Consider the following 27725-nt stretch of genomic DNA (forward strand, 5'->3'; position numbering starts at 1 on the left):
CAGCCAGCGCCCGCCCGTTGCTGGAGCTTGTTGTTGGAGCGATCCGATAATATTTTATAACATAATAAATTATGTTTCATATATGACAGCTTATTCGAGCATATGACAACTACTGCTATATATACACATACTCATTCGCCCACATAGACACGCACACACACACACGCACACACACACACACTCATTCGCACTCGCCCGAATGAGTGGGGCGTGCGGGCTGTCGAAACAAACAAAAGGCCAACAAACATCTGTTGGCCATCCATTGTCCCTTTGACCATAAAACATAAGCCCTACTAATAAACTCGACTACGACTACACTTCACACACACACACACACAAACACAGGCACACACACAGACACACATCGAGACGACTGTGGCTGGCCATAAGCCGTAAAATCGCTAAAAAAGCAAAGCGAACCAACTGCCGCAACGTCCGGACAATGGCCAATGGCCAATGGCCAATGGCCAATGGCCAATGGCCAGCATATGAGCTGGACGGCCCATTGCTCATGTCACTCATACGACGAACCGTTGGTCGCTCGACCCCGGACATGATTATTTGCTACTCGAACATAAAGTTGACCGCCCAACCCCAGCCCCAGCCCCAGCCCCAGCCCTCAGGCAATTTGTGTGTGTGAGGCGTGATGCTCGAACTACGCAACAAGTGACATTTTTCGCAGGCATTCATCATATTTATGACATGGCCAACACTTGACATGGCCGCATTTGTTGCTTTTGGCCCGAGCTCTGCTCTGCGCCAGTTGGGCCACAGCCGCAATTAGAAGCCATTGCCAGCTTAAATAGCAGGTGTTGGGGCCACATCTTTCGACTTGGCTTAAACGGACTGCAACTCCTAAGCACTTTTAGTTTTGTGGCCTTTGATTTTCTATGTGTATGTGTGTGTGTGTGTGTGGCTGCTCATAAAAGCGGCGAGCGGGTTTTATGGCTCGTCGCCATCATCAACTGACGCCATTTGCAGTAACTGTTCAGCTGGCAATGCTCTTGCTCTCTCTCTCTCTCTCACTCTCTCTTTATTCGCCCTTTAACCGTGAACGTTAAGTCCTCAATTCGTTTTTATACGAAACGCGTTTCCGGTTGTTGATTTGGTCGCTGAATTGGTTCAATGATTTCTTTGTTGTTTCCAATATAACCAACAAGCGTGCACGTGCACATGTATGCGAATGTGTGTGTGTGTGCGTGTGTGTGTCGACTTTTTGGCTGAGTTTGATTCGATTTTAACTTGTTATTTGTTCGCTTTTCCTATACAGTATATAATCATAGTTGTGCACTTGCTGAAATTTATATGCCATTTATTTAGTTGGCAATCAAACGGAAATTTGAGCACGTCATGTTGGCCCGCTTCGCATAAAATGTATTGGCTTTTATTTGCACAGCATCAGCATCAGCATCGGCATTGGCATTGGCGTGCAATTAATTAAATTAAGTAAACTTTTGTCTTTGCCTTGGCGCCTTTGTGCATGAAATTTTTACAATATTTATTGAGCGGCATGGGGGTTTCCCCTCATGCAACACATGTCCTTTTGTCATATGAAACAGGCGTGCCTTGAGCTGGGTGTGGGTGTGTGTGTGGGTGCATGTGTGTGGGTAGTGCGTGGTTGTTTGCCTTGTGCGCAGTTGGCTGCTTGCTGATTTCATTGAACCATCGGCAATCGCACAAAGCGAACGCAAAAATGCGAGCGCAACCCACACATACGCATACTTGCACACACCGCAAGCGCACATACGCACACACACACACATACAAACGCAAGCAAGCAGCTGGAGTAAAGAACGTCAAAAAGTACGCTACGACTGCAGCAGCAGAAAGCAGGGCCAGCACCACAGAGCGCCGTTGCTTGTCAAAATATTTATTGCCGTCAGAGAGATAGAGAGAGAGAGAGAGAGAGAGCAAAAGAGCGAGAGCGAATTGAATAGAGAGAGCGATGCTTTTAAAGGCTTCAATGCGGTCATGTCGCCGCATAAAGGCGCCAAGAGAAAAGGCAACAGACACGCTGCATAAAATGCAATTATCATAAATATTCAGGCCGCCTTGGAGCGTGTTGGCTTAAAGTGTGTTTGCGTGTGTGTGTGTGTGTGTAGGTTTTTTCTTTGCTACGCTTTCACGTGTGCAATATATGTACATATTTTTTGAGGACATTTAAAGGACAATACGGCTGCCATTAAACTGCCCCCCCAACCCCGCTCCCAGCCACAGCCAAAAAGTAATTTCAGTTTTTAAATGAAAAAGTTGAAAGTGCGTTTTACGTTTGTTTTGCTGACGCCAAATACCATTTTGTTGGCGCTCAGCACACACATACACACGCACACAGACTCACATACAAATCTACAGAGAGCAAGGTCTTATGAGACATTTGCCATAAAAACAAATGCCAAATGATATTTGTTGGCTTCTTGTTTCGACTTCGCATTAGACGCTGTCCACACACAATTGTAATCGTAATTTTTTATTGCCAGAGTGTATTCACGAGTGAATAGCAATTGGCCATTGGCATTCGACATTCGACATTCGACATTCGACATTCAATATTCCAAATTTGGGATCAGAGTGGCTGCAACTATTCGATGAGGCCAAGTATGCGTGCCTTGCTTTGGAAGTCGGTGCGTTGCACGTAGGCGCCGCACATGACGCGGCGGCCCGTGTAGGCGTGGCGGCCGTGGAGCACGCGCCAGTTGTCGAAGATCACCAGGCTGCCCGGCCGCAGCTTCAGCTGCCACTGCTGCTCCTCGTCGCGCACCAGCTGCAGCAGCTGCCGCAGGCTGGCGTAGAAGCTGCCCATCTCGCGCTGGGGCAGCGTGTTGAAGACGGCACGGTCGTAGACATTGAGGCGCAGCTGGAGCAGCTCGCCGGTCAGCGGATCGACGCGTATGATGGGCGCTGTGTGGCAGTGGTGCTGGCCCTGCTCGATGTACTCGGCGGGCACTGGCACGCGGGAGAGCACCTCGTAGGCAGCGGGAAAGCGGCGGCGCAGCTCCTGCACCACGTGCAGCCCGTCCACAAAGAAGTTCTCGCCGCCAGTGCCGTCGGAGTGCTCGAGGCAGTGCAGCGCCTGCAGGCCGGCGGCGTCGCAAAAGTACGTGTTGTCCGTGTGCGAGCCCAGGTACATCTTGGTGTAGGCCGTGTCCGCGTGGTCCTGCTTGTCGCTGAACGTCCACATCTCTCCGAAGAAGGTCTTCATTACCGGGAAGCAGCGGCGCAGCGCCAGCTCCGTCATGGTGGGCGTGGGCGCCACGTCATCTATAAAGACAATGCCGTAGCGCACGAGAGCGCCTATCAGCTGCTTGACCTGCTCATCGCTGGCCACAAGGGTGGGCAGCGAGAAGCGCAAGTGCCGCTCGTTCTGTAGCGCGATGCTGCGGTTCCAGGGCGTCAGCGCGGTGGACTTTGTGCGCCGGCTTATCAGCTGCTCCAGCTGCGAGTCATAGATGAATGCCCAGTCGTAGCTCGAACGGTGCCCGTCGCTCCCTTAACAGAATGTAAACACGTATGAGCATTGCAGCTGACTGCCATCCGGCGGTACTTACATTCCACCAGGAGCTGATCCGCCGACTCCCAGCTGTGCTTGAGTGCGCGCACATCGGCTGGCAGGTCGAGAACATCGTAGCGCCGCTGATGCGTCTCCGTGTTGAGGCAATCTCCGCAGTGACAATGGTAGCGCAGCCAGAACTCATCGAGCTCTATGACTTTGCCGCTCCCAGCGTGCTTCAGCTGCAGCATCTTAGTTGAATTGTGGAGCAGAGAAAGACTCGACCGATCCGCAATGAAGTGCGTCGATCAACTGAGACAGCTCAGCTGCCAGATTAGCGTTTGCCCCCTACCAAATCGTATGTTCTTATCAACTCGAGCTGCGTACCACACTTTGAATGTTAGGGGTCTTCGATGATTAAACAAGTAAGAGTGCTCTAATCTGAACTGCTGATATTCTAATCATTCTGTACTTCTCTTACCCGCTCTTCTAGCGGCGCAGTTGGCAGTGACTGCGCTTGGGCTGCGCTGCAGTGTGGACATTAGTTAGAGATTCTATTTGTGGAATCATTTATCTTGTAGTGGGACTATCTTCAAGAAACTATCAGAGCATGATTATTCAAATGTGTGTATATTCCAAAGTGCAAGTCTTTAAAACTTGACTTAATATCGGTGTAATCACAAAATGTATATACGCATAATTCTGCTTCAAATATACATATTATTATACTTTAAAACGAAATAAATTTTTCAATTATTCTCGATAGTAAAGTTATCGGATGAGTTATCGATAAAATATGATAAACTCATACTGCGTATGGCCACGGACAAAAGCACAATATTTGGTCAGTGGTATGGCATACACGAGTATGCATGCACAATTTTAAGTCTCTAGCTCTTACATCTTCTGAGAGTTCTGTATTCATAGACAGACTGCTATTTCCACTCATAACATAACATAAATGCATTCAATCAAAGTAACCCTGGGAAGCATGTCAGATTTGACAGATGGGACAGCTTTGTCAGTGAACAGAAATTAAAACTTTATTCGCTGAGCTAAACTGGGACAGTTAACTACTTAGACTTTTTGAAAGAATTACAGAAATTTTCACAAATTTATTGGTAAGTTAGAAGCAATAGCCTAGCAGTTAGCCCGTCTTAGTAATCAATAAACACGGCACGAATTTAGAGATGAAGCCGACAATCACCTCGTGGGCCGATGAGGTAGAGGCAGACTATGTGGACGGACTGCCGCCCTCGAAGGAGCACGTGGATGGCGACTATAAGCACGTCACCGAGTACAAGTTCAACGATGAGGGCAAGAAGATTAAGGTGGTGCGCAGCTTCAAGATCGAGAAGAAGATCGTATCGAGGGCAGTGGCAAAGCGCCGCAGTTGGACCAAGTTTGGCGACTCCAAGCTGGACAAGCCGGGCCCCAATTCGTACACCACCAAGGTGGCCGACGAGATCCTGATGAACTACATGGGCTCCAAGGACTTTGAGCACACCCAGGATCCGCTGGACGCGGGCAAGCCCATTGCCAAGTGCCGCATATGCAACGGCGAGCATTGGTCTGTCAAGTGCCCCTACAAGGGCACCTCCATGGACATCGAGAGCAAGGCCATTGCGGCGGCCACTGCCGCTGTGGGCGAGTCCAGCAAGACGGGCAAGTATGTGCCGCCGTTCCTCAAGGAGGGCGCCAAGGGACGCGAGCGCGATGATTCATCGGCTGTGCGCATTTCCAACCTGTCCGAGTCGATGACCGAGGATGATCTCGAGGAGCTGGTCAAGAAGATTGGCCCACACACCAAGATGTATCTGGCGCGCGAGAAGAACTCGGGCCTGTGCAAGGGCTTTGCCTATGTGCACTTCAAATATCGCAAGGACGCGGCCGAGGCTATCGAAGTACTCAACGGACACGGCTATGATCACCTAATCCTAAGCGTGGAGTGGTCCAAGCCGCAAAACTAAGCACACACACACACACATCTTATCCGATACCCTGCCGCATATGTCCTTTGGCTGGGAAAAGCGCAAAGCTGCGCAGGAATCGAGGCAAAGTTGAAACAAACTAAAAACTTTGAGTAAATCCGATAATGCCAGGTTTTAAATGCGAATTTTTTACACGTGACAGCACAAAGAAATTCTCACACAAATACACACACAAACACGCTCACACATAGACGTAAATAAAGGAAAGGAAAAGCCACTTAAATGAAAGACAGACGTGGAGCAGAAAAGCTGGCGAAACACCACTAGACTTTGGCTGACTGGAACATTAATAATTAAATTGAAGAAAAGAAAAGTCTTATGCACGGGCTCACAAGCCAGCTGAAAAACCACCGCGCACGCCCACCTCCACGTCCACATCCACGCCCACGCCCACTTACCCCCAATAGTGCTGTGGCCCCTGGACAGCTCTGGCCTGCCGATGGTGGCGTTGGAATAGTGCACGGTGAACTGAACTTGAATACACTTTTAAATGGCCTGGCTTGGCCCCTGCCTGTGTGGGCGGGGGTAGGTGCGGGAAGAGATCAAAGCGAAGCCCACATACATAAGAAATGTATACCTGCAGCAGCGAGCTTTGTTCACGTGTGTGAGTGTGTGTGTGTGCGTGTGTTTGTGTTCAGCCATGGGCGAGGGGCTGGCGACGAAAGCAAATTCTCAAACAAATTACTGAATAATTTATAAATTAACTTTTTCTTGGGCTCGCTCGTTCATTCGCCTTTGTGCGCGACGACAATGGAGGAGGCATTGCCGAAGCATGGCTCGAGCTGAAGAGGATGAGGGATGGGGGAGTTGGGACATGGGCAATGGGGGGCCTGCTGGCCGTTTGTTTGCTTTTTTCTTGCACCTCCTCTGTCTGCTGTCTAACTATGTGTGTATATATTCATAGTGGTGCGGCTGGCACGCACATTCGCCCGCTGGGCAGTAACCACAATGGCAGTTGGCTGCGTTGGCTGGCAACTGGCAGCCGGCAACTGGCGAGTGGCGAGTGGCAAGTGGTGGCTAGCGGGTGGGTTCAGTTCTCAGGGGCATTTGAATATTCAAATGGTATTTCGTGGCATTTGCTGATGTTGCTGCTGCTGCTGTTGCCATTGTTGTTGTTGTTGTTGTTGTTGCCGTATTGCGCTTTAAGCATATGACCGTTATTTACTGTTTTATTGCACGCGGGCGCACACAAAAATTGCTAAAATAATTACACAGTTGTCGGCGTAGCAAACGCTTGGCGGGCTCCAGGAGGCAGCCACCCGACCGACCACGACAGCAGCAACCAAATAAAATTAATCCTCAAATGGCCTCAGGCGCTCGCCCCCTACTTTATGAGCGTGTGTGTGTGTGTGGCCAGCAGACTAATGCAAACTATTGCAAACCGCGTTTTAGCCATTAATTCGCTAAGCGCCTGCTCTCTTACCTGGTATGGGTCCGCAGACGCGTGGTATTATTTCCAGAATGGCCGAGCATGAGGGATCCTCGAAGCACAGCTGTCGGGCCAAAATGCAGTTCAAGATCGCAACGGCACCTTTAATGGTCGAACCTGCAACAAGACAAAGAAAATTAGGTTAGTGGCAGTTGCTGGAGTGTATATGTTTGCCCTTTAGGCATCTATCAATGTTAATTAACTAAACTAGATTCGACAAGCAACCAAATAATATTCATATCTCTGTAAATCTGTGAAACTGAAATAATCAACAACAAACAGAATCATTCCAAGCGTCCACATGGAACTGGATCCGGACTTTGTCAAGGAATTCGCTTGCCTCAAGATCTCCACACGCGACATAAGCGCCGAGGAGCTGGCCAGGTTCGATGCGAGTGTGCCGCTGAAGGCACGCGCCCAGGTGAAGCACACCTCGTACAAGCACGTGCCGCAGTTCTTCTATGTGCCGCCGCCACCGGACGATAAGCTGCGGCATATGCTGCGGCGGGAGGCGCAGTCGCTGTTCCTGCAGCAGAAGTCCGAGGAGCTGCTGAGCCACGATGAGCTGCAGCAGCTGTGGCGCCTCTTGGAGCAGCATGTCAGTGAGACAACCGCCAAGCAGCAGCTGATCAGCTACGACGACTACTGCAGGCTGATGTCTGCCATCGACAAGAAGTGCCGCAAGTATCTCACGACGCGTCTGTTCGCCCAGCTGCTCGGCGAGTCGCCGTACCTGGGCAGCGTGGAGATCGCCTCCGTGTTCAACTACACCATGCGCAAGGTGTGGCTGACGCAGTGTCGCATTGGGCTCTCCTTCTACGATGATGTGGGCCAGGGCTACCTGCGCGAGTTCGACTTGGAGAACTACATTGTGGACCTGATACCCACGCTGGGGCAGATCTGCGATAGCATGGAGCCCGCCTTCGAGAAATTCTACGTGTGCACGGTGGTGAAGCGCTTCTACTTTTTCCTCGATCCTCTGCGCACGGGTCGTATACGCATTCGCGAGATGCTGGTCTCGGGCTTGATTCACCAGCTGATGGATCTGCGCGACGAGCCAAAGCCGACTGAGTCGGAGGCTGTGCAGCTGAATCCCTTTTCCATGCCCGCCGTCATGGCGGTCTACGGAAGCTTTCTCACTCTGGACCTGGACCACAATGGCCTGCTCAGCAAGCAGGAGCTGAGCAGGTATGGCTCAGGCACGCTCACATCGGTGTTCATGGATCGCGTCTTCGAGGAGTGTCACACCTACGACGGCGAAATGGACTACAAAACCTATCTGAGCTTTGTCCTGGCCATGGAGCATCGACAGGTGTGAGTTTGAGCCGAATGAACTTACGAGCAGGCTTCATAATGTTACGATAGAGTTCTTAAAGTTATTTGGTTCTAGCAGCAGCTGGAGATTTTCTTGTATTTTATTAATACGGTTATCCTCTTGCATAGACATCCTCGTCGCTGCACTACTTATTCCGTATGCTGGACGTGCAGCACACTGGCTACCTGACGATGCAGACGCTTAATTACTTCTTCAAAGGAATAGAGGAGCAGTTGGCGCTTAGGTCTGCGGGGGCGGTGCGGTTCGAGGACTTCAGCAATGAGATATTCGACATGGTCACCCCCAAGGATGCGTGCAAGATAACACTAAAGGATCTGAGCAATTGGTAAGCTGGGCACACTTGATTTTCCGTACTCCTCCTTTTGTATTTTCCACAAAAATTGTCGTTCAACCATGTCCTGCGTGCCTCGTGTGCAGCGGCCAGGCGGAGACCGTGGTATCCATATTAATTGAATTTCATAAGTTCTGGGCTTACGAGAACCGCGACGACAATCCGCAGAATGGTTAATGGCCACATGCCACACGGCGGCGGCAGCAGCAGGAGTAGCAGCAGCAGCAGGAGCAGCAACAGCAACCAGAGTAAATACGGCAACAACATTAAGCGAAATTTAATTAAAATCCCGAACAGACAAATAACATCAGTAGACACACTTCTGCAGAAGAGTTTGGAGCTGACTTTGACTGCAGAAAGCCTCGTTCAGACTAACCTCTTGGCCAGTTTTCAATTTGGCCTTTGAGTAGAGCTCTCAAATGTTGCTCTTCTGCTGCCTCAGTCTTGCAGAATTATTCTTAGCAAACACCGTGCACTAGACACTTTAATTAACCCATCATAGTTTTTACTTTAACATGTTAAGAGATAAGTATCTCATTTTAAAGCACTGCAGCTGGCAATTGTCAGCCCAAGACAGACACACTGAAACAGAAATTATTTTGTGTATACTTATATATGGGAGACGTGTATAAATTATTTGTGCATTGACATTTTGCGCTCATTAAATTCTCAGCAAACGAAAATATTTACTTAATTTGGCTGGGCTTTAAGGCCCAGTGATATTTGTTGCATCTGCCGTAATGCGGAGCTGGAAGAGAGAGAGAGAGAGGGAGAGGGAGAGACAGCGGCCACTGCTGCCCCAGAGATTATAATAATTTTATGACTCTTGGCAGTTTCAGGAGCGGATACAGTGTGGAGTCTCCTACTCTCTAACCGGGCAACGGTTTATAAAACATTCATTTCAATTTCATTTCATTACGTAGAAATAAACCAAGTCATTCAGCCAAGCTGGCAGCCTGGCAGGCAGCCTGTTAGGCAGTTAGGCAGTGGGACACAGCTGAATGAAGGGGGCTCAGTTGGTGCTTTGCTTGGCTGCTGTCCATCGCAATAGGATGTGCTGCGACCAGCGCGCAGTCCATCCGCCGGATGCTCAGTAAAAGTTGTAGCTACTTCTGACCCGACCCAACGCCCCGCCCCTTGCTGCTGCTGCTGCTGCTGCTGCTGGCAGGCGCTCATTAACGAAATGACCGCTTGCATATTGCAGGCAGCTGCGGCTCTTTGGCGGCGTGGGGCAGGCACGAGAAATGCCTTCAAAAATTCAGGAACTGCATGCAACGGCAACACGGAGGCAACACCCGTTCGCAGGAAGTGGCCTACTGCCAGCGGTAGCTGGAGGAACAACAATGGCTGCTAACTGTAGCAGTCAGTGGCAATGGCAGCGGCAGTTGCACTTGCATTTTACAGTTGCACCACCACCACCGTCACCAACAGTGCCAAATGCCGCACAGTCAAAAGTTTTGTGGCAGTCGCGGCACTCGAATTGTTTGCGGAAATACAAATAAATAAAATGCTGAGCGAAATTGCGGCAACTTGCAGCTTGCAACTTGCAACTTGCGACTTGCAAGAGTTCCGCTACGTAAGCGAGTGGTCTCTCTCTGCCTCTCTCACTCTTCCCTTCTCTCTCTCTCTCTCTCTCTCTCTGTCTGTCTCTCTGGTATGTAAAGTGTTTTATGGTTATTGGTCGCTTAGCAGAAGTAGTTCTGCATCTGGACTGGCCGGGCTGTCCCGCTGACAGCCTAGAAATTATCAACGCCAGCTAGCTGAATGGCTGGCCAACCACTCACCCACACAGACAAACAAATAGTCGCCGACGGCCCGATTACCAAGCCCCATGCGACCCATTCGAAATCACTTAAAAACACAAATCAAGCAAAAGTTGAAAACACACAATAACAATTGTTTCGGGACACCCCATAAATTTACATGCCAACTGCGGGGGCAGGCAGCAGAGACTGTACAGAGGCTACATAGAAAACCAGAGAGCGACAAAAAAAAGAAGAAATAGGTACATAAATATGGCAGCAGACGACGCCTACGCCTCCTGCGCGAAAGACAGGAGCAGCAGCGGCCAGGACCAGCAACCAGAACAATTCGTTTCTGTCACAATCAGATTCGGATTGGGCACAAAAATTTCGAGTTCGCGTTCCCATTTCGCATTTCGTTTTCGTATTTGGCGTTTCACATTCGCGTTTCGCGTTCGCATGTTGCCGCCATGTTTCATGAATTATTTTCCTGGCCAAAAACTTTTCCAAACTTTTCAATGCACAATGTGTGTGAGAGAGATAGGAAGAGGGAGAGTGGGAGAGTAAGGCGGGGGCAATATAGAAAGTAGTAGGCAAGACATTCACTACCGGCTGTCCCTTGGCCTGACTCTTTGCTGCGTTTCCTTGGCCTGGCGCATATTTCGATTACCATTTTGCCGGCTTCGGCTCCGGCTCTGGCTCCGTATGCCGCCTGCCGGCTGCCGGTTACCGATCGAACTTCGGAAGGAGCTGAAAGGCTGTGCCAATGTTTCACATTTTCTGCAACTTAGCTTCTGCTGCTGCTTAAATTTCAATTGTGTGGCATGGGCCCGGGGCCGCTCGACTCGAGAGCACTCTGGTGCAGGCTTTAATAAATAATGGCAACATTCCCAGCAGCGGGATGAGGCGGGCTGCTTGGGTGGGTGGGCCCGCTGCTGCCTTGCCGTGCAGTGGCCGGTGCCATTCACGTCACTTGGAAAAAGTTCATACAACAAATGCGCCGCATAAGAAAAACAACAACAGCAACAACAATAACACTCAATGGGGCCAATAACAACGACAACAGCAACAACGACAACAATGCTGTAAAACGACCGCATTACGAGCTCGCGAATTGCTGGCGCTTCACATTGGCCGTAAGCTAAAAGAGTCCGACACGGAGTTGGGTTGTCCGACCAACCGCTGGCAGTGGCAACAGCAACAGCAACAGCAATAGTAACATCAACAGCAACAACAACAACATGGCCAAGAAATGGCAGCTTTACAACTTCCGCCAAGCGACTGTGGCGAGTAGACACGGACGATGAGGAAAAAGAACGGGAGCAGCAGCAGGAGACGTAGCTGTGTAACTGTAAAATATATGTTGTAGTATTCCGCTTTACTTTCTTTTTTGTTTTGTTTGGTGGTGAATGGTGGACTCATCTCATGTCATTCGGGATTATTTTGTGGGTTAAAAACTAATTTGCGGTCATGAAGTGGATTTGGCTGTTCGTGTGCGTCCTTTTTGCTGTTGCCTGTTGTTGCCTGTTCGGCTGCTCGGCTGCTCTCTGTGCGCTGCTGTTGACATGGCGCCCAGTCCATAAATATGCAACAAAACTGGCAACTAACTAGCTTTGCCTCATGCTCGCCCGGCCCGCTGACAATTGGCCGCACTCGCCATGCACTTCATTAGCATACCAAAGCCGGTTAGATTTAAGGTACTTATCTTGCATATACACATACAAACACACACACGTAATTTCAATTTGGGGTTCAAGTTCAGCCCAGCTGCAAAGAGGCGGGGCCAGCTGGCTGGCTGACCTGTTGAAAGTTCATGAGCAAATTATATTATTTGATTTCGTTTATGGGTCAGCATCTCGTGCCGGCAGTCGTGCGTTGACATTTCAATTTTAATGGTCGCATTTAAATTGACACGAGCTGGCTCGAGAGCCTTCGACTCTGACCAATCAACAACAGCAACAACAACAACGATAACAACGTCAAATTGTCGCCATGGGCATTTTTAATGTGCGATCCCTTGAATCGGGTGCTGAGGCTGAGTTTCTGGCACTTGCCAGGAATCTGGCGGGGGAGGCGGAGGAGGCGGAGGAGGCGGTCCTGGCCAACTGTTGTTGCTCTGGCCTATGGTCAATTAAGTGAAAATGGCATTATTGTTATTATCGTCACGACTGTTGTTGCTGTCGTTGTTGTCATCGTTGTTGTCGTTGTCGTTGTTGTCGTTGTTGTTATGCCTGTCCTTGTTATTGTGTTACTTAATTTTATTGGTTTCAATACATTTTGCTGAGAGTTCTGAGAATTATTTATTGAATGATTTGCATGTGCCAATAAATTTCACATAAAGTCAACTGCTTTAAGTGAATCTCTGCCAATTTGTGACTTTTATTTGTTATTTTTGAAAATGCTTTAATTTAATCTATTTCTGAGTAAATTCTGTCAGCTTGATAGACAAACAGAATTTGACAATTGATAAGTAAAGGAAATTCTAATGCTCAGCTCTTGCCTTACCAATGCAAAGTGTTGCTTAAAGTATAAAATTTTATATTTTTGATTAAAAATAAGAGACGAAACAACTTGCAACTCAAAGTCAAAGTAAACACAATAAAAAATATTGACAACTGTTCCAATGTTGTTCGCGGCAATTATCGACGGCAAAACAAAATAAACACATCAATAAACAGAGCTCTCAGTGATTTGATTACATTATTATAAAACAATTTGCATTCGATAAAAGCCAAAGACAGCAGCAGACAAACTCATAAAAGTCGCGCAATGAAAATTGAGCGAGTTTTTCCCGCCGCCCCGAGTCGACTTGATGGGCCATTTTTGTTGGCTTTGAACGCCTCACAAAGAAAATATGCAAAACGTGCATAAATCTCGCCGTTTGATGGCTGAGCACTTGAAGGGGGCCGCGCAGGGCGAGGGGAGAGCAGTCGGAAATCACATTCGCATTCAGAAAGTCTGTCGAAATCGAAACGCGTTAGTGGGGAAACAATTTCCAGGACGCGCGGCAGCTGTCAGGGAGGAGGGGCGGCAGGGGGCTGCGCCTGCAGAATAAATGATTTTCTATTTGTTAAGTCAAAGTGAAAATTCTTGGCCTCAGCGAGAGTGTGCGTGTATGTGTGTGTGTGTGCGTATGTGTTTGTAGGCTTTGAGTGTTGACATTTCTTTGAGCCGCCATCACTCACAGCAAATACAAACGAATCCGTTGCGAATGCAAAGAAAACATTTGAGCATTTACATTTTCTCACTCGCCTGCCCGAAATGGTGTGCGTGTGTGTTGGACTCGTCCCGCCCACCGCCAGAGCTTTGAGTCCTATTTCGTCTCATTTACGAGCCGCACATATCATAGGCGTGTCAGGCGAGTGCCTGCACATCCCGAAAGAGGTCAACAGCCGGCACATATGTCAAGTGCTGCCAAAGAACCGAACTGAGCCGAAAAGAGGCCAGCATTTTGTGACCGAGCGACCTGGCGACCAAGCGACCCTGTCGCATGCTGCACGCCTTGCCCCTGGCTGCCGTGCTTAGGAAATATAAATTTTTATTCTTATCTTTTGCATTCTTGCTCTCACTTTTGTTCCATTTTTATGCGATGCTGCTCTGCTGCTGCTGCCTTATCCTTTTTTCTCTCTCTCTCGCTCCCTCTCTCTTATTTTTTACGTGTGTTTCGTTCATTGTTGTAAATTATTTATGCCTGCGTAAAATATTCAAAGCTCGGCGCACTGACGCGAAATGTGAAAGAGAAAACGCACTACAGCCAGCAGCAACTGACGGTGATGAGGCGGGCGAGAAGCGCAGGGGGCAGCGCGGGGGCAGTGGCAACAAAAAGCAGTCCAAGTTATTATTCATAACACAGCAGCATTAAAGTGTATGGGAGTATGCGACAATTCCCACAACCATTTGTCCAGCCGACTGCGGACTGCCTACCGACTGACGTTGCTGGGTAGCTGTATGTGGGGGCAGGGGGCGTGACACGGCAGGCGGTTGGGCTGAATGACTGGCTGGCAAGTCACTGGCATAAATCATTTACAAGCTTCACGGCGCCAGCAGCAGCAACAGCAGCAGCAGCAGCAGAAACAAAAACAAAATTTGACAATAATACCGAACCATCTAATTCCGGACTTTGTTTGCCGTTTCGATTTCCCGGCCGGGTTTGTGCGAGAGCCGGGAAAGGATTTGTTGCGTTCGCTGTTTATTTTGACAAGTTTTCAGGGACGTTTCTTTTTAATTAATTAAAGTGCTTTGCTCGGCTTATTTCTGGGGCAGTTTGTACACCTTGCAATTAGCATTGCGTCAGCGAATATTGTTTCTGGGGCTCCGTTATCAGGCAGGCAGCAGGTCGTAATGCTGATTTAATCAAATTTTCTGCTTGGCAGCTGGCTTAAAGTCCAGCCCAAAGTCTTAAAGAACGCGAGTCGCGAGGGCCCGACCTGAATAATGCCAAGCGAAATGGGTCATTAGAGCAGGGCGCAAAGTTGTCCGCACGGAAACTTACATTACAAATTGAAAAATTCTACACGTGCGCAAAACCTTTCGCACTGCAATGGCAACTGTTGAAAGTTAAAAGTCGACACCAAAGTCAGGTCTTTGTATTTTAACTTAACATTTTGACACCCGGCGCCGCACCCCACCCGCCGCACAACACTCGTTCAGCCACACTCGAAGATACACTCGCCCACACACACACACACACACACGCACACACACACACACACACACACACACACACAAGTGGTGCCTGGTTCGAGAGCGTAGCCATAAGGTTTTAAGTGGCAATCGGTTTCGGCTTGGGCTATCAAGCGTGCCTCTACAGCTACACCTACACAGCACACACACACACGCGCACACACAAATACATCTACAACTGCCGCTCCTTGTAGCATTTCTTCGCTTTTTGTTCTGCAACAATGGGAGCAAGCGCCCTGCTTTTCTTTTACCTTTGCCAAAGGTGTTCGCGTTGAATTCAACACCGAGCATCCGTCCAGAGGCAGCATTGAGTTGGCACTCGGCAGTCGGCATCATTATGCAGCACACTGAAACCGGGTATATTAGCTGCAAGTAATTAGCTTGATTTCTATGGGCATTACAATTGATCCCACTAATGGAAGTTGATTGATGTTATACGTGAATTATCTTCTAGAAATGTGAATATCAAAAGGAGTTTTGAGTAAGATCTGTTTATTATTGAATGTTTATTAGAAAAGTTTAATTAATATTATATGCTCATTTAATATCTTTCATTTCCTGTTATTCTTATATTTTAATTAATATCTTAACAACAGAATTTTCTGTATTCAGCCTTAAACTCAAAGAGAGCACTGATATCTATCCCAAGAGCATATTCCAGAGTATCTCAGCGACAAATGCTGAGGCAGCATTGGCCACTGTTGCCGTTGCCTACTTACAAGCGTTGGCTGCTTCAAGAGCGGCTGCCCGGGGGCGAATGGGGTTGGTGGGTGGGACAAGTGGCTGAAAAATATTGTCGCGCATTTGTTCGCAGCTTACGAAAACATTTTTCTTAACACGCTCAGCCATTTTTTGCACGCTGCTTGTAGTTTTTCGCAACTTTTGTTTGCCGCCCGCTTTAAGCGACGCGTTCCTCTTGCTCAGCTTCAATTTGGACCGCAGAGTGCACAATTTAAAGCATTTACGAGCGCAATTTGTCTGCGGCGCCAAAGTCGCAGACCGCAGTCGCAGTCGCAGTCGCCGTCAGCGTCGCATCCAACTCCAGTTCCCGTTGAGTTTACATATATATAATCTTCTCTTCTTCTTCTCCATTTCTTTTTTTTTTTTTTTTTGCTTGCTTGGTTTCGCCCCGGTTACGTGTCCTGTGCTGGATGCAGGTCGGATAGCCCGGCTGACTCTCTGGCTGACATTTTTCTTGGCGTAAATCTGGCAGCAGCAACTTTAGCTGCTTTTTGCAGCTCATTGAATTTCGTGTACTTTTGTCTGCCATTGCCATAAAGGTATATGCACTAGCATCAACTTCCCAGCCCGTTGCTTTGAGCCAACTTCGATGCAACTAAATGCCAAACAGAAACTGTTTTGCGGCCCCTACCTCCCTCCCTCCCGTGGCACTGCGGCGTCGCCAACCTGCGGGCTTTATCAGAACTTCTCGAGTACTCTGCATATGCCTGACTCTATTTGGCAAGCAGTGCCAAACACTTTGCATTGCTTCCTCCCCCTCCCCCCTAAGCCTTGCATTTCTCTCCACTCCGTCCCCTCTGCTTGCTGGCGTTTATTGTCAATACGAAAGTTTTACACATTTTACCAACTTCTTTTTCTTCCTGGCTTGTGCGTAAAATTGTGTAAGCGGATTTTTGCTGCATATCCTGCGGGCACCATTCCGCATGGGCTCCAGGCTGTGCGGTGTCTGGCGTGTGGTTAGACCGAAGTCGAAGTCATCTGCAGCTTGTGCCACACGTGTGTGGGCTGAACTCCAATTTAAACGAGTTGAACAAAACGCTTTAGCGTTTAGTTTGCGTTAAAGTTTCATGGAATTGCTGTTGCTTATGGGACCACGATTCCATGTCCACACGCCCACACGCCCACAAGCTCATACGTTCAATCGCCTGACTCTGTGGCGTGTAATTTATGGCCCGTTGCCACACACAACTTTGTATGCAGCGCTAATCGCAGGTCAATTTCATAAACAAATAACACAGCTGCTATCTGACCATAAGTGCCACTCGTAGACCCTTGCCCCGCTCCACCTCGCACCACTTGCGAGCCACGGTCACAATGTGAGTTGCGGTGCACACACCGACTGTATCTTATCTTAATTATAGATCGATACACAAAGCTCTCATGTCCAGAGGTGTCTGCCCGTGTCTGCCGGCGGTCGCCTGCCCCTCCCCCCATTCCGCTCTCGCTGCGTGTCAAAACTAATTCCTGCTGCCAGAGCCTAGTGGGCCGTCGGGCAGCGGCTCGGTGCAGGGCCAGCAGTTTCCCGTCCTGTCATGAGCTGACATAATAATTTATACCGATTGTCTGGCTACAGAGCTCCGCTTATTGAGTGACTCCGTCTCTGGCTGTCTGTCTCGTCCTGTCAGTGCACAAAGTATGACTCAATCTAAGCTTGCCAAGGCATTAGGCAAAATGTCAATGTCACCCAGCGTTTGTTTGCTTGTTTGTGTGTGCGTGCGTGTGTGTGTGTGTGCGCACGCCAACAGATGTGAATCTGAACTGGGGCTCTGCCAGCTGTCAAACCAGTGCTAGAGATTTTTACCTTGAGGCAGTCCAATCTGCCGACAGTCCCCAGCCAAGGGCCAACAGCTTCATCAGCAGCCATTTTCCTAACCCTCAATTTGCTGCACTCTCTCTCTCTCTCTCTCTCTCTCTATCTCTCTCTCTCTCTAGTTATCCATCACCGTAATTGAGTGTAATTCCATGGTAATCAGAGCAAACATCTATAAGTGCAAGGTATGAAATTTACAAATGGACCCAAAGCATCCTCAATTGATTTTCCCAGCCACAAAATTAAATTCTGCTGAAGAGTTGGCCTACCATTCGTTCGTGCAGCTGCTTCTCAATTGTATGCATGCACTTTGCATTTTATTGCAGCTCTAATTAGACTCTCTGATATTCGTAGCATTGGTGTGCTCAAGGTGGAGCAGCACTCATTCGTTGCTATTTGCCTATGTGTGCGGCAAGTTCAGACTGTTGCCAGCTGTGCTGGAAGGTACGACAACGGCAACGGCAAGGACAACAACAACAACGACACGAGACCAAAACAAGGTGAGCCAAAATGTATGCAGCACTACCCAACGACCTAGTGGAACACAAAACGCAAATGCCAACAAAGACAGCAACAGCAACAACAACAACAACAACAATCGAGGTGGCAAGTCGACAGCAGCCAACTGTTTTATAGCTAGCAGCAATGCAATGCAAAGAGGTGAAAAAATAGAAATAAAACACACTGGAAAAATAATCTACTGACTTGCAGTTTTGGCTATCAAACGTTAAGTTATCAGATTACATAATTAAAACTAAAATTTGACGAGCTGTGCAATAATAATAGTTTGATATATCGATAATTAATGACAGGTAATGCACTAGACTTTTGTTCTCCCTTCAGTCTCTATTATGTGCACCACTTTAATTGAAGTGCAAGACGAAACCGTTAAAATTGCCCAGAAACAAAGCAACATGGTTCCTATTCAATACGTGTGTGTGTGTGTTGACTTGTTGACCTGTGTGCGTGTGCGTGTGTGTAAAGAATTCTTTACAAACCGTAAACCGAAAACCACATAGAAACAATGCTGTAGCGAATATGTCATGTAAGGCAGCGCTCTCACTCTTACTCCATCTCTCTCTCTCTCTCTCTCTCTCTCTATCCTTCTCATTCCCTTCAAGTACTCTCCCAGCAAGTGTAGCCAGCCATTGGCCGTTACTCATACGCATCGTGTCCGCTGATGAGTTAACCGATTGACCAAGGGGCGTCGCGTCGCGTCGCTAACGTCATCATTGCGAACGTGGCGCCACTCGGCGGCAACGTGACACATATATCCACTGGCATTGGACCCACTTTCGAAGTGCGCCAGCACGCATCGCCTGTCTGACAAGCCCAGCGCTGTTGTGCTCGAGGCCGACATGGTTTCTTAAAGCCAGTAAGCCGCTTAGTCGCACAGAAGTAGACGGATATAGTTGGCTAAGCTGAGCTGAGCTCAATCGAGTTCAAGGCAGCCCTAATATGTATATATATTATTTACCTGGGGCTATCTAATCGGCTGATAAATCAATCATAATTGTGGCATATCTGACAATCACCGCTGGGCAAACAATAGCCACAAGATAAACAATTAAATTAAGCCCAAACGAATCGCCAGAGGACTGTGTCCTGGATAATGACAGCCCAATCGCCAATGAGTCCCAGTGCTTCGTCTGTTTTCTGCTTGCCCAGCAGATTCGTAGTCGCGCGCAACCAGAAAGCAGGGAATGAATTTCTCTTCCTCTTTTTTTTACTCAATAAACGACGACTTCGGAGCCAAAATGGCAATAAAAACGGCAATTGATAAGCGCAGGCCCACCAAATAAGCAAGCAATCAAGTGAACTGCGAACGGCCAGGACAAGCGAAAAGCGAAACCGAAAAGCCAAAGCCGAAGCCGACCATGAAGGAGTGCACGAAGTACGGCTGGATGGATGGGATGGGGAGGGGCGAGTGTTAGGGGGGTGCTCTGGCGGAGCCAACAAGCCAACAGGCAAACAAACAATCAAACGATAAACGGATGCCAAGTGGCAAGGGGTTGGGGCCGGAGCAGGCCGAAAGCATTTCAACCTCAATTTGGCAAATTCTATTACGATAATAAGAGAATGATGGTTTGGGGAAGGGAGCAGTGGGTAGGGGGAGGGCGGACAGCGCCACCAATTCGTAGTGTATGGGTGGCAGCAAATAGCCGGAAAATGTTTTATGTGCCAGCAACAACAACAGCAACAATGGCAACAACAGCAACAAAAGGCAGTTAAAAGCAAAACAATGCATTGGCCGCCACTTGAAGTGTATACAAAAATGAGTGAGATCCAATTTCAGTTCGATTGTTATCCAATTTCTGAGCAAATAAGTGAAAATGTTTTCATTCCCATGCCTGCGAGGCATATAACAATGAATTTACTGAGAGCTCGTTGCTGAGTTTCAGCTTGTGCCTCTGTGTGCGTGTGTGTATGGGTGTGTCTGTGTGTGTGAGTTAAGCATGTCAATAATTTGTCTAGAGCTCTGTCTCCAGACTAACCGAAGCCAAGTGTAAATAAGAGGCGAGTCGAAATAGAAATGGTGCAAATATCAGCAAATGAAATAAATGAAGCCAGCACAAAAGGATTGCGATACTGTAGCCGAGAGGCAGCTGCGGATGGAACAAGGAACAAGGAACAAGGAACGAGGAACGAGGAGCATGGAACGCTAGTCCTGCGTTAAGCGGCTTACCAGCTAAGCTCTATGTCTATCTCAATCTCATGCTCTATCGCTATCTCTATCGCTCTGTGTGTCTGTCTGTCTGTCTGTCGGCACACAGCATTGATGAAATCTAAGTCAAGACCATTTTCTCGTGCCCGTGCTCGTTTTTGTTGTTTTATTTGGCTGGTGAGCGTTAAGCATCTTTTGATTTTAAGCCCGATTAGGAGCATTAAAGCGACGCTTATCCAAGTGGAAAAGGCAACAACAATAAACAGCAACCAGTCGGAGCCGTAAAAGTGGTAGCCTCTCATTCGCCGCCCCCTGCCAGCCAAGTGCAAAGCATAAAATGCAAATCTGCGATTTGGTTTGTTAAACATTTGCTTAACCACAAAAATGAAAGCCAACAAAAAAGGGAGAAGAAATAACACAAAAAGTAGCTCAAACACAAGTCGCTCGCTGTTGTCACACAAGGGGAGTGACAAAGTCATGACAACAACAACAACAATGGGAGAAAAACAAAAACGGAAAATATGCCAGATTATGAGACAAGGGCAACATATGCCAAGCAGCCAAGAATCTTGAGAGTAGATGTATATATATATATAGAGAGAGAGAGAGGGGCGAGAGGGAAAAAGACTTGGAGGGAACATAAACTGGCCAGCAGGCGAGTCTATATTTGGCTGAGCAGTGCGAGGGAGCGGGAGCGCCAGAAGGAGCTAACGCAAATGAAGGCAAATTACGTTAAATAGAAAAGAAAACTTTTCCACTTTTTAACTTTGGCGTACGACTCGGAACTGGCAACCGGCAAGCGGCAACCAGCAAGTGGCAAGTGGCATATGGCAGGCAGCAGGCAGCAAGCAGCAAGCAGCTAGCAGCGTGCAACATGCGGCAAGCGGCATTGCGCGGTTGTTGAACATTTTACAAACAATTTAAGCGTCGCATTAAATTATTGTTACGCTTAGGCTTTAAGGCAGCTGCCAGAGCCAGGTCCAAATGTTTTCCATTTGCCTGATGTCTTGACTTTTATGGCCCAAGTCGCGCGCACTCGCTGCCTCTCTCTCTCTCTCACATACACTCGCGCTGGCGCTGTCTCTGTCTGGCGCGAAGATGTGCGATAAGAGTGAAAAATGGTAAATTAAGCTAAAGAAAAGCGGCTTCATCTTGAAAATAAAACCAAAAGTCTTTGTTGTTGCTGTTGCTCTTGTTGTTGTTTCTTTTGTTGCGGCGTGCGTCAGACTAAATTAGAGCAAAAACTTAATTTGCCTTTTGGCTGCGCCCAAAAGTAGGCAACGGCAACGGCAACAGCAACGGCAATGGCAACGCGAACGCCGAATCAAAAGGGAAAATGGCGCAAAATAACAATTATGTTTTAAGGCAATTGTATTGCTTTGTTTTCTTGTTTTTTACCGCCCAGATTGTTGGTGTTTTCTTTGTTGGTTTTTTTACACTTGTAATTGAGAATGAAATAAGGTTAATTAGAGTAATGACCACTTTGCTGCTCCGACTCGGGGCTGCTTTGCTGCCCCAGTCCCGCCTCAATGAAGACATTTCAATTTCGAAACAGCGCCAGCAACGCTTTTTGGTCAAGGCTGCTGTGGAATGCTGGCTGATTGTTGTTGCCCAAGGCATTTAAGCCAGCTCACTTATTTATGCCACAAAGTTTCGAGCAACTCAGTTTGTTGACTTGTCGACGGCCAACTCGAGCTGTTCATGCGTAGAACTTGTTTCTCTCTGGAGTAAGTAGCCTCACACAGTATTTAGGCAAACACTTTTGAACTATCAAACACTTGAACCCATTTACTCTACTGGACCTGTGACAGGCTCCATGCTCCACGCTCCACGCTCCACACTCCATGCGCCATGCTTCAGGCCCCCTGCTCCGGCTGCTGCTGTGAATGAAACACGTGTCTCTTATACATACATACATGTTAAATGACTTTTAATTGGTGTTAGTGAATTATATCGTCAGAGCATTTGCTCTCTCTCTCCCCTTCATCTGCTTCCCCTTGTTGTTGTTGCTGTGAACGTGTTGGCTTGTTGTGCAATAGTTTGCATGGCAATTCGGCCCAAAAACTTTATGAACAGCAAGTTTTTTGTTTGTACCTATTACATATGTAACCACACCACCACCACCACCACCACCACATGCCCAGCCCTGCCGGGAACTCTTCTCTCTTTTTTGAAGCAGCCCGTAAACTTTTCATACAATAATAATCACTTTGTGAAAGTTTTGCGTAAGCCGTCATAGCTACCAATTCGGTGACACCCAAACTTTGGCTCTAAGGCTAAAATTACTGCGCCCCTTCCACCCGCAGTCGGAGGGCAAACTTTTTGCGGACTATCTGTCGACCAGCAGCCAGGCAGTTTGCAGGCCAGTTAACACAACTGACACGCCCATCTCGCCTCCTGCCATCGAGCAGGACCAGTTAATACATGTGTCGTAAAGTTGGCCGAGATTTTCGCATGTGTCGCCTGCCAAATGTTTGTGTTTATTATGCCATATGCGACCCTCAGAGAATGTCACGCCGCATAAAAGGCCATATGAATGATTAAAGCTTACGCTTTGCATACCCTAGCTGTTGAGGGTATGATACCCTCGGATCTAGACGAAAATCAAGGAATACATAAGATTTATAGCTAATAAGCAGTAAAAGTTAGGCGAGTCTTACGAATCTCTTCTGTAATTTGTCATTCATTCATTCATTTCCATTATATTTTACTTACTATGACTTATTTTTTGGCTAGGGTATAGAATCTTTTGTCAGACTTGAACAAATGTTACGTTCGCTGTACGTGGATGCGTCAATTGTCATTTTCGCAATTATTTATTTGATTTTTTACCAAGTTATTTCTTGTTATTTATTTTGGCATGTTTAAAAATTTATGTACAAATTTGATGTGCAAATTTAAATTAAATTTTTGCTGTGTGCGCACACACACACATATGTACACATGCCATGACTTTGCGACAATTGAAAGGCATGCACGCACACATACACACACACACACATATATACATACAGAGAGATTTCACAAACACACTCAACTCCATAGCCATGCGGCTGTGTTCATATGGCAAAAATAAAGCTACATATTTCATGGCGGACGGAAACGCAAAAAAACAAAAAAAAAAAATATATATATATACAACAAAAAAATACAAGCAACAAAAGTCGACAAAAAAGGGTTCGCAACTACAACGCGAACATTTGGATGATGTGTAGACCTATTCAGAGGCAAAATGAAAAAATATGTTATATAAACAAAAAAAAAAAAAAAAGCACAAAAAAATAAAAATAAAATAAACAGCAACACGCAATTTGTTGTAGTTGTTTTTGACATTTTCATTTCGAGAATGTGTATGTGTGTATTTTGTGCCTACGCACACATTGCAATAGCGCTCATTACACACTCACACACACACACAAGCAAATAAACACACACGTGCAGAATACAGCACTACTACAGAACGCACTCAATCATAAATGAATACACACAAACACACACACGACCCACACACACACACACACACACACACAACAGCACACGCATGTGATAAGCCGGTCGAGTGGCATGTGACCAACCGTTGAACATTTACACAAAAAGGAAGTTGTTATTTCGGCTTCCGGTTAAGCGGAATTGTTATTATTTATAAGCGCACATGAATCAGGTATATAAACACACATATATATGCATGTACGTGTATGTGTGTGTGTGTGTGTATGTAGAGTATCAAGTGTTTCACTTCAATTTCGTCAGAATCACTTCCTGTTTAATTATACCCGAAACATAGCCCGAGTGGTGAAACTAATATGCACTGAAATAATTGACTAGCAGATGGATATCATAGATATTTATATTGCTACATTACAGGGTATGATTGACTAATAAGAATGAAGAAAAAGAAGAGGATATCTGGATCAATGCTCATACTCAATCATCACTTTGCAGGGTATGGCTCAGTCTAATATTCTAACTTGCATTCAGTTCATTAACTATTTTTGCCTAATATCTGTATAATGTCATATCAAATGAGCTGTCAATCAATTTATACTACGCTCAGTTTACTCTTGTTGCACTTGACGTGTGCAACTGTTGGCAATGCGGATTGAGAGTCATTGACTTTGAAAGTCAATGCCCCTGTTAGACCGTTACAGATCAATTAGTGCTCTCATTGTCAGCTTATTGCTGGATGCTGACCGTGCAGCAATTACTGCTGGCATTTATTGGCTTATAAGCTGCAGGTCCCAGGCGGGCAGAGAGTAGAGAGTAGAAAAACTCAATTGCCTGAATATTAAATACAATTACTGCTCGAATTGTACTGTCCAAATATTCAGCTGTTCCCGCGTCCAACAATTTGTTTATCAATTTGGCAATTGTTGGAAAGGTCTGCACATTTCTGTTGGCACTTTAAGTTAATTTAATTTAATTTTTTTTTTTCAAATTTTTTTGTTTGACAATCGTGCGCAAGTATTTGGAATAAAATAATTAAATTTTTATACGTTAATAAATGCACAGCGCATTCGAAAGTGTGCTTTAATTAACTGAATACAAAAGCCAACAATAAAATATGCCAATAATTTCAATTATTTATGTGACACGGATAATCAAATAGATTAAATTAAAAATGAGGAATGTAAATAATATATATATGCATAGTAAATAAATTATTACAAATAATTACAATTAAATTAGAAATTCTGTTGGCCAATCATTTATTTGATGTAAGGAATATATTCTTAAATTACCAGCAATCTCTTGGCTTAGGATATCATTATAGCAAGTAGATGCGAAATCCTATGGGAATCGATATAAAAGCTGCTTTCACCAAATTGGCTTAGGAATTCCATGAGTTTGAGGCAAGAATGTGCATGTGTGCATCACATAGATTACTTTGATGTGTCAACAAAGCGCTGAATGGAAAATGTAAACGCATCAAGCGGAAAAATGGCACAAAAATAGGATGTGATATGTCTGCTGAAATAAATGTTGCAAAATGTTTTCCCAACTTCGGAGACACGCGACTCCAGCTGAAATATGCAAAGCAGCTGCGCTGATTGCTCCACACGCAGCGGCAACTGGCAGGAGTCGGGCGGATGCAGCCCAACAAGATGTCAACAAAAATCATCGACTTGCATGGCGCGGAAATGAAGCTGGAAACGAGCTCCATCAAAAGAAGCTGCAGCAGGAGCAGTAGCAGTAGCAGCAGGAGCAGCAGCCACAGCAGCATTGGCAAAATGAAGCAATGGGAAACTATCAGCTAACTCGGCAGATTTTCTATTAAAAAGCAGCACAGATTGAGCGAAAATTGAATGTTACCACCTGGTATAGCTACTATCGCACTATGGGACTGGCTAAATATATTTTAGGTCAAAATATATAATTCTCTATATATTTGGTTTGTAATAAAAGGAATGCAGACTTTTCTAATATAACATTTATTATGAAATTTTAATATAAAATACGTATTCAAACTAATCTTCTTGTAAGTTAGATGATATATTCATCAGAATTGTCATTATTATACAATTGCAAATTAATCTATAGGGATCCATACTGAACTCAGATAAAGGAGCAAAAGTATTATATGCTGCACTGATTCTGATTGAGCTAATTGGATTTTTTATTCTACATTCTTCATATAAATAAATAAACAATTTCTTAAAAATAACTTATTTCTATGTATAGGATAAACGTGTTACTGTTGTGGTCCCATCGAATTGACGTTGGGTTCTGTCATTAAGTCCAGGTTCATTATTGAACAATCAGTATTTGCTCCCGCCATGGTTAATTGCTCAACATTGCCAGCCCCAATGCCTCTGGCTGTGCCCAGTAATTAGTCAGCCAGCACAAGCATTTTACTACAGAGGAAATTGATTTTTTACAGTGGAATTAGCCGATGCTGATGCACTGTGAGTCGCCTGCGTTTCGATCGTTAGTGGCTCGAGCAATAAAAATGCGCTCAAGTGTCGCCTGCTTAAACGAATTGTGTTCATTTCGGCTGTTGTTGTTGTAGCTTGGCTTACGTTGCTTTGTCATTACATGAAACCCGTGCAATATTCAGCGAGGAGAATGCAACACACAACACACAACACTCAACACACAACAAACAGTAGCAGCAGCAGCAACAACAACAACAACAACAACAACAACTTATGTATAAAGTTGCGCGCACGGAACACTTCCGCAGGCGAAGAGCTTTCCGCTTCCGGTTGTGTATGGCGTACGGCGTATGGCGTATGGCATACGGCGTGGCAGCGCTGCTGTTGCTTCCTCTTCCTTCTGCCACAGCTGCAACTTTAAATATTAACAGCTAAGTGGCGTGTGTCGCGACTCGTAGGTGTTTGCCGAGTGTGTGTGTGTGAGTGCTTATGCTTGTGTTTGTGTTGGTAAGAGTTCGAGTGCTGCTTCGATTTTTCTTGCGCTTATCGCTGCCCGTCATCGACTGCGTGCAGCAACGGGAACACAACCCGAACTATGAGACCAGCCAGGTAAGGAGAACTTGTGCTTTGCACCGCCTTCGTCACCGCCTCCGTCTCCGCCTCCGCCTCCGCCTATGACCGTGCCCCATGTCGCTATCGCGACCCACTGCCGTGCCCCTGTCAAAGTGTCATTTAGATCGTAATGGTTTGATAAGAGTGCGCGCAAACACATTAAAACTCTTGCGTTACAACAGCAACAATCAGGAGTATCGATATTCGGCATCGGCTGGCATAAGCTACTCATAAGCTGATTGCCAGCCATTTGTCCTGCGCCACAAATTCACTTACTTATTGTACATCCGCATGGTGGTGCGAGTGGTGAGAGTGGTGCGAGCGTGTGCTCTGAAAATAGCTAGCAATTAATTGAAATCAACAAAAGCCTGATTGGAGTCAGCAATACGTCGAGTGGGCCACTTCATGAACATGGCACAGTAATTACACAAGTAAGCCATTTGCTCCCAGAGATCGTCGCCTAGTGGAACGCAGAGTGTGGCCCGTACAGGTGAACAAAGCGCAAAAGAATTGAGATAATTAATTGGATAAGGTATTCAAATTTGCGTCTCATACACGTGCTCTGTGGCAGGCAGCCTACGTAAATAAAATAATATTGAAGGAGAAGGAAAAATCAAATGCCAGGCCAAAAGTTGGATGCGCAACAATTTTTTAATTTTATGCCCAACGATTCTGCTGCTTTGAGGCAGGCAACCAAAGTGACTTTCTAATTAGTTTGGTTTGTCAAGCGAGCAACCCCAAGACGAAGATGACACACTTGACTCAATTTACACACACACACACCCAAACACACATGCCTGTGCGTATGCGTATATCAAAACTCATATTTGCCTTAGCCTTTGAATTTAAAGAATGCTTAGGAGAGACAAACACACGAATACATGCACATACATACATACACACGTGCATATGTATGGAAGCAGAGATATGGGAGGCCATAAAAATATGTTACAATGCTTCATCGTTGCCATATAAAAGAAATTATAAGAAAAAATTTGCCCTGTCTGTCTGAGTATATATGTATG

At 46.4% G+C, this 27725-nt stretch overlaps 4 protein-coding genes and 1 long non-coding RNA gene across 14 annotated transcripts in view; 2 read left to right on the plus strand and 3 right to left on the minus strand.

Annotated features, from left to right (window-relative positions):
* Gfrl (Glial cell line-derived neurotrophic family receptor-like) overlaps positions 1–27725 on the minus strand; it is a 107851-nt gene that overhangs the window by 24039 nt on the left and 56087 nt on the right. For all 9 annotated transcript variants that reach the window (XM_018113246.3, XM_089256294.1, XM_089256293.1 and 6 more), the window contains one exon: positions 6902–7024. In XM_018113246.3, coding sequence (XP_017968735.1) covers positions 6902–7024 — 123 coding nt within the window. The remainder of the gene's footprint in view (positions 1–6901; positions 7025–27725) is intronic.
* On the minus strand, positions 2452–3832 carry Tmlh (Trimethyllysine hydroxylase). The gene is made up of 2 exons (XM_030382496.2): positions 3546–3832; positions 2452–3486 (listed from the first exon to the last, which is right to left on the minus strand). Exons 1-2 carry the CDS (start codon positions 3736–3738, stop codon positions 2579–2581), a joined length of 1101 nt encoding a protein of 366 aa, XP_030238356.1. The 5' UTR covers positions 3739–3832; the 3' UTR covers positions 2452–2578.
* On the plus strand, positions 4475–5597 carry eIF3g2 (eukaryotic translation initiation factor 3 subunit g2). The gene is made up of 2 exons (XM_089265542.1): positions 4475–4608; positions 4676–5597. The coding sequence occupies exon 2, from the start codon at positions 4678–4680 to the stop codon at positions 5455–5457; it is 780 nt and encodes a 259-aa protein (XP_089121668.1). The 5' UTR covers positions 4475–4608; positions 4676–4677; the 3' UTR covers positions 5458–5597.
* LOC149092116 (uncharacterized) lies at positions 4664–6737 on the minus strand. The gene is made up of 2 exons (XR_016197667.1): positions 5873–6737; positions 4664–5842 (listed from the first exon to the last, which is right to left on the minus strand). It is a non-coding gene; the product is annotated as an uncharacterized LOC149092116 (long non-coding RNA).
* On the plus strand, positions 7128–9268 carry LOC108660030 (serine/threonine-protein phosphatase 2A regulatory subunit B'' subunit gamma). Of its 2 annotated transcripts, XM_018113253.2 has the most exons (3): positions 7128–8219; positions 8351–8568; positions 8661–9268. In XM_018113253.2, exons 1-3 carry the CDS (start codon positions 7209–7211, stop codon positions 8749–8751), a joined length of 1320 nt encoding a protein of 439 aa, XP_017968742.1. In that variant the 5' UTR covers positions 7128–7208; the 3' UTR covers positions 8752–9268. The 2 variants fall into 2 exon arrangements, with proteins under 2 accessions (XP_017968742.1, XP_017968743.1); XM_018113254.3 differs by lacking the exon at positions 8661–9268 and having other exon boundaries at positions 7128–8221; positions 8351–8562.

The sequence above is a fragment of the Drosophila navojoa genome, chromosome 2 (genome assembly GCF_054131105.1).
Source record: "Drosophila navojoa isolate 15081-1374.11 chromosome 2, UAZ_NAV_1.0, whole genome shotgun sequence".
Taxonomy (NCBI): Eukaryota; Metazoa; Arthropoda; class Insecta; order Diptera; family Drosophilidae; genus Drosophila; species Drosophila navojoa.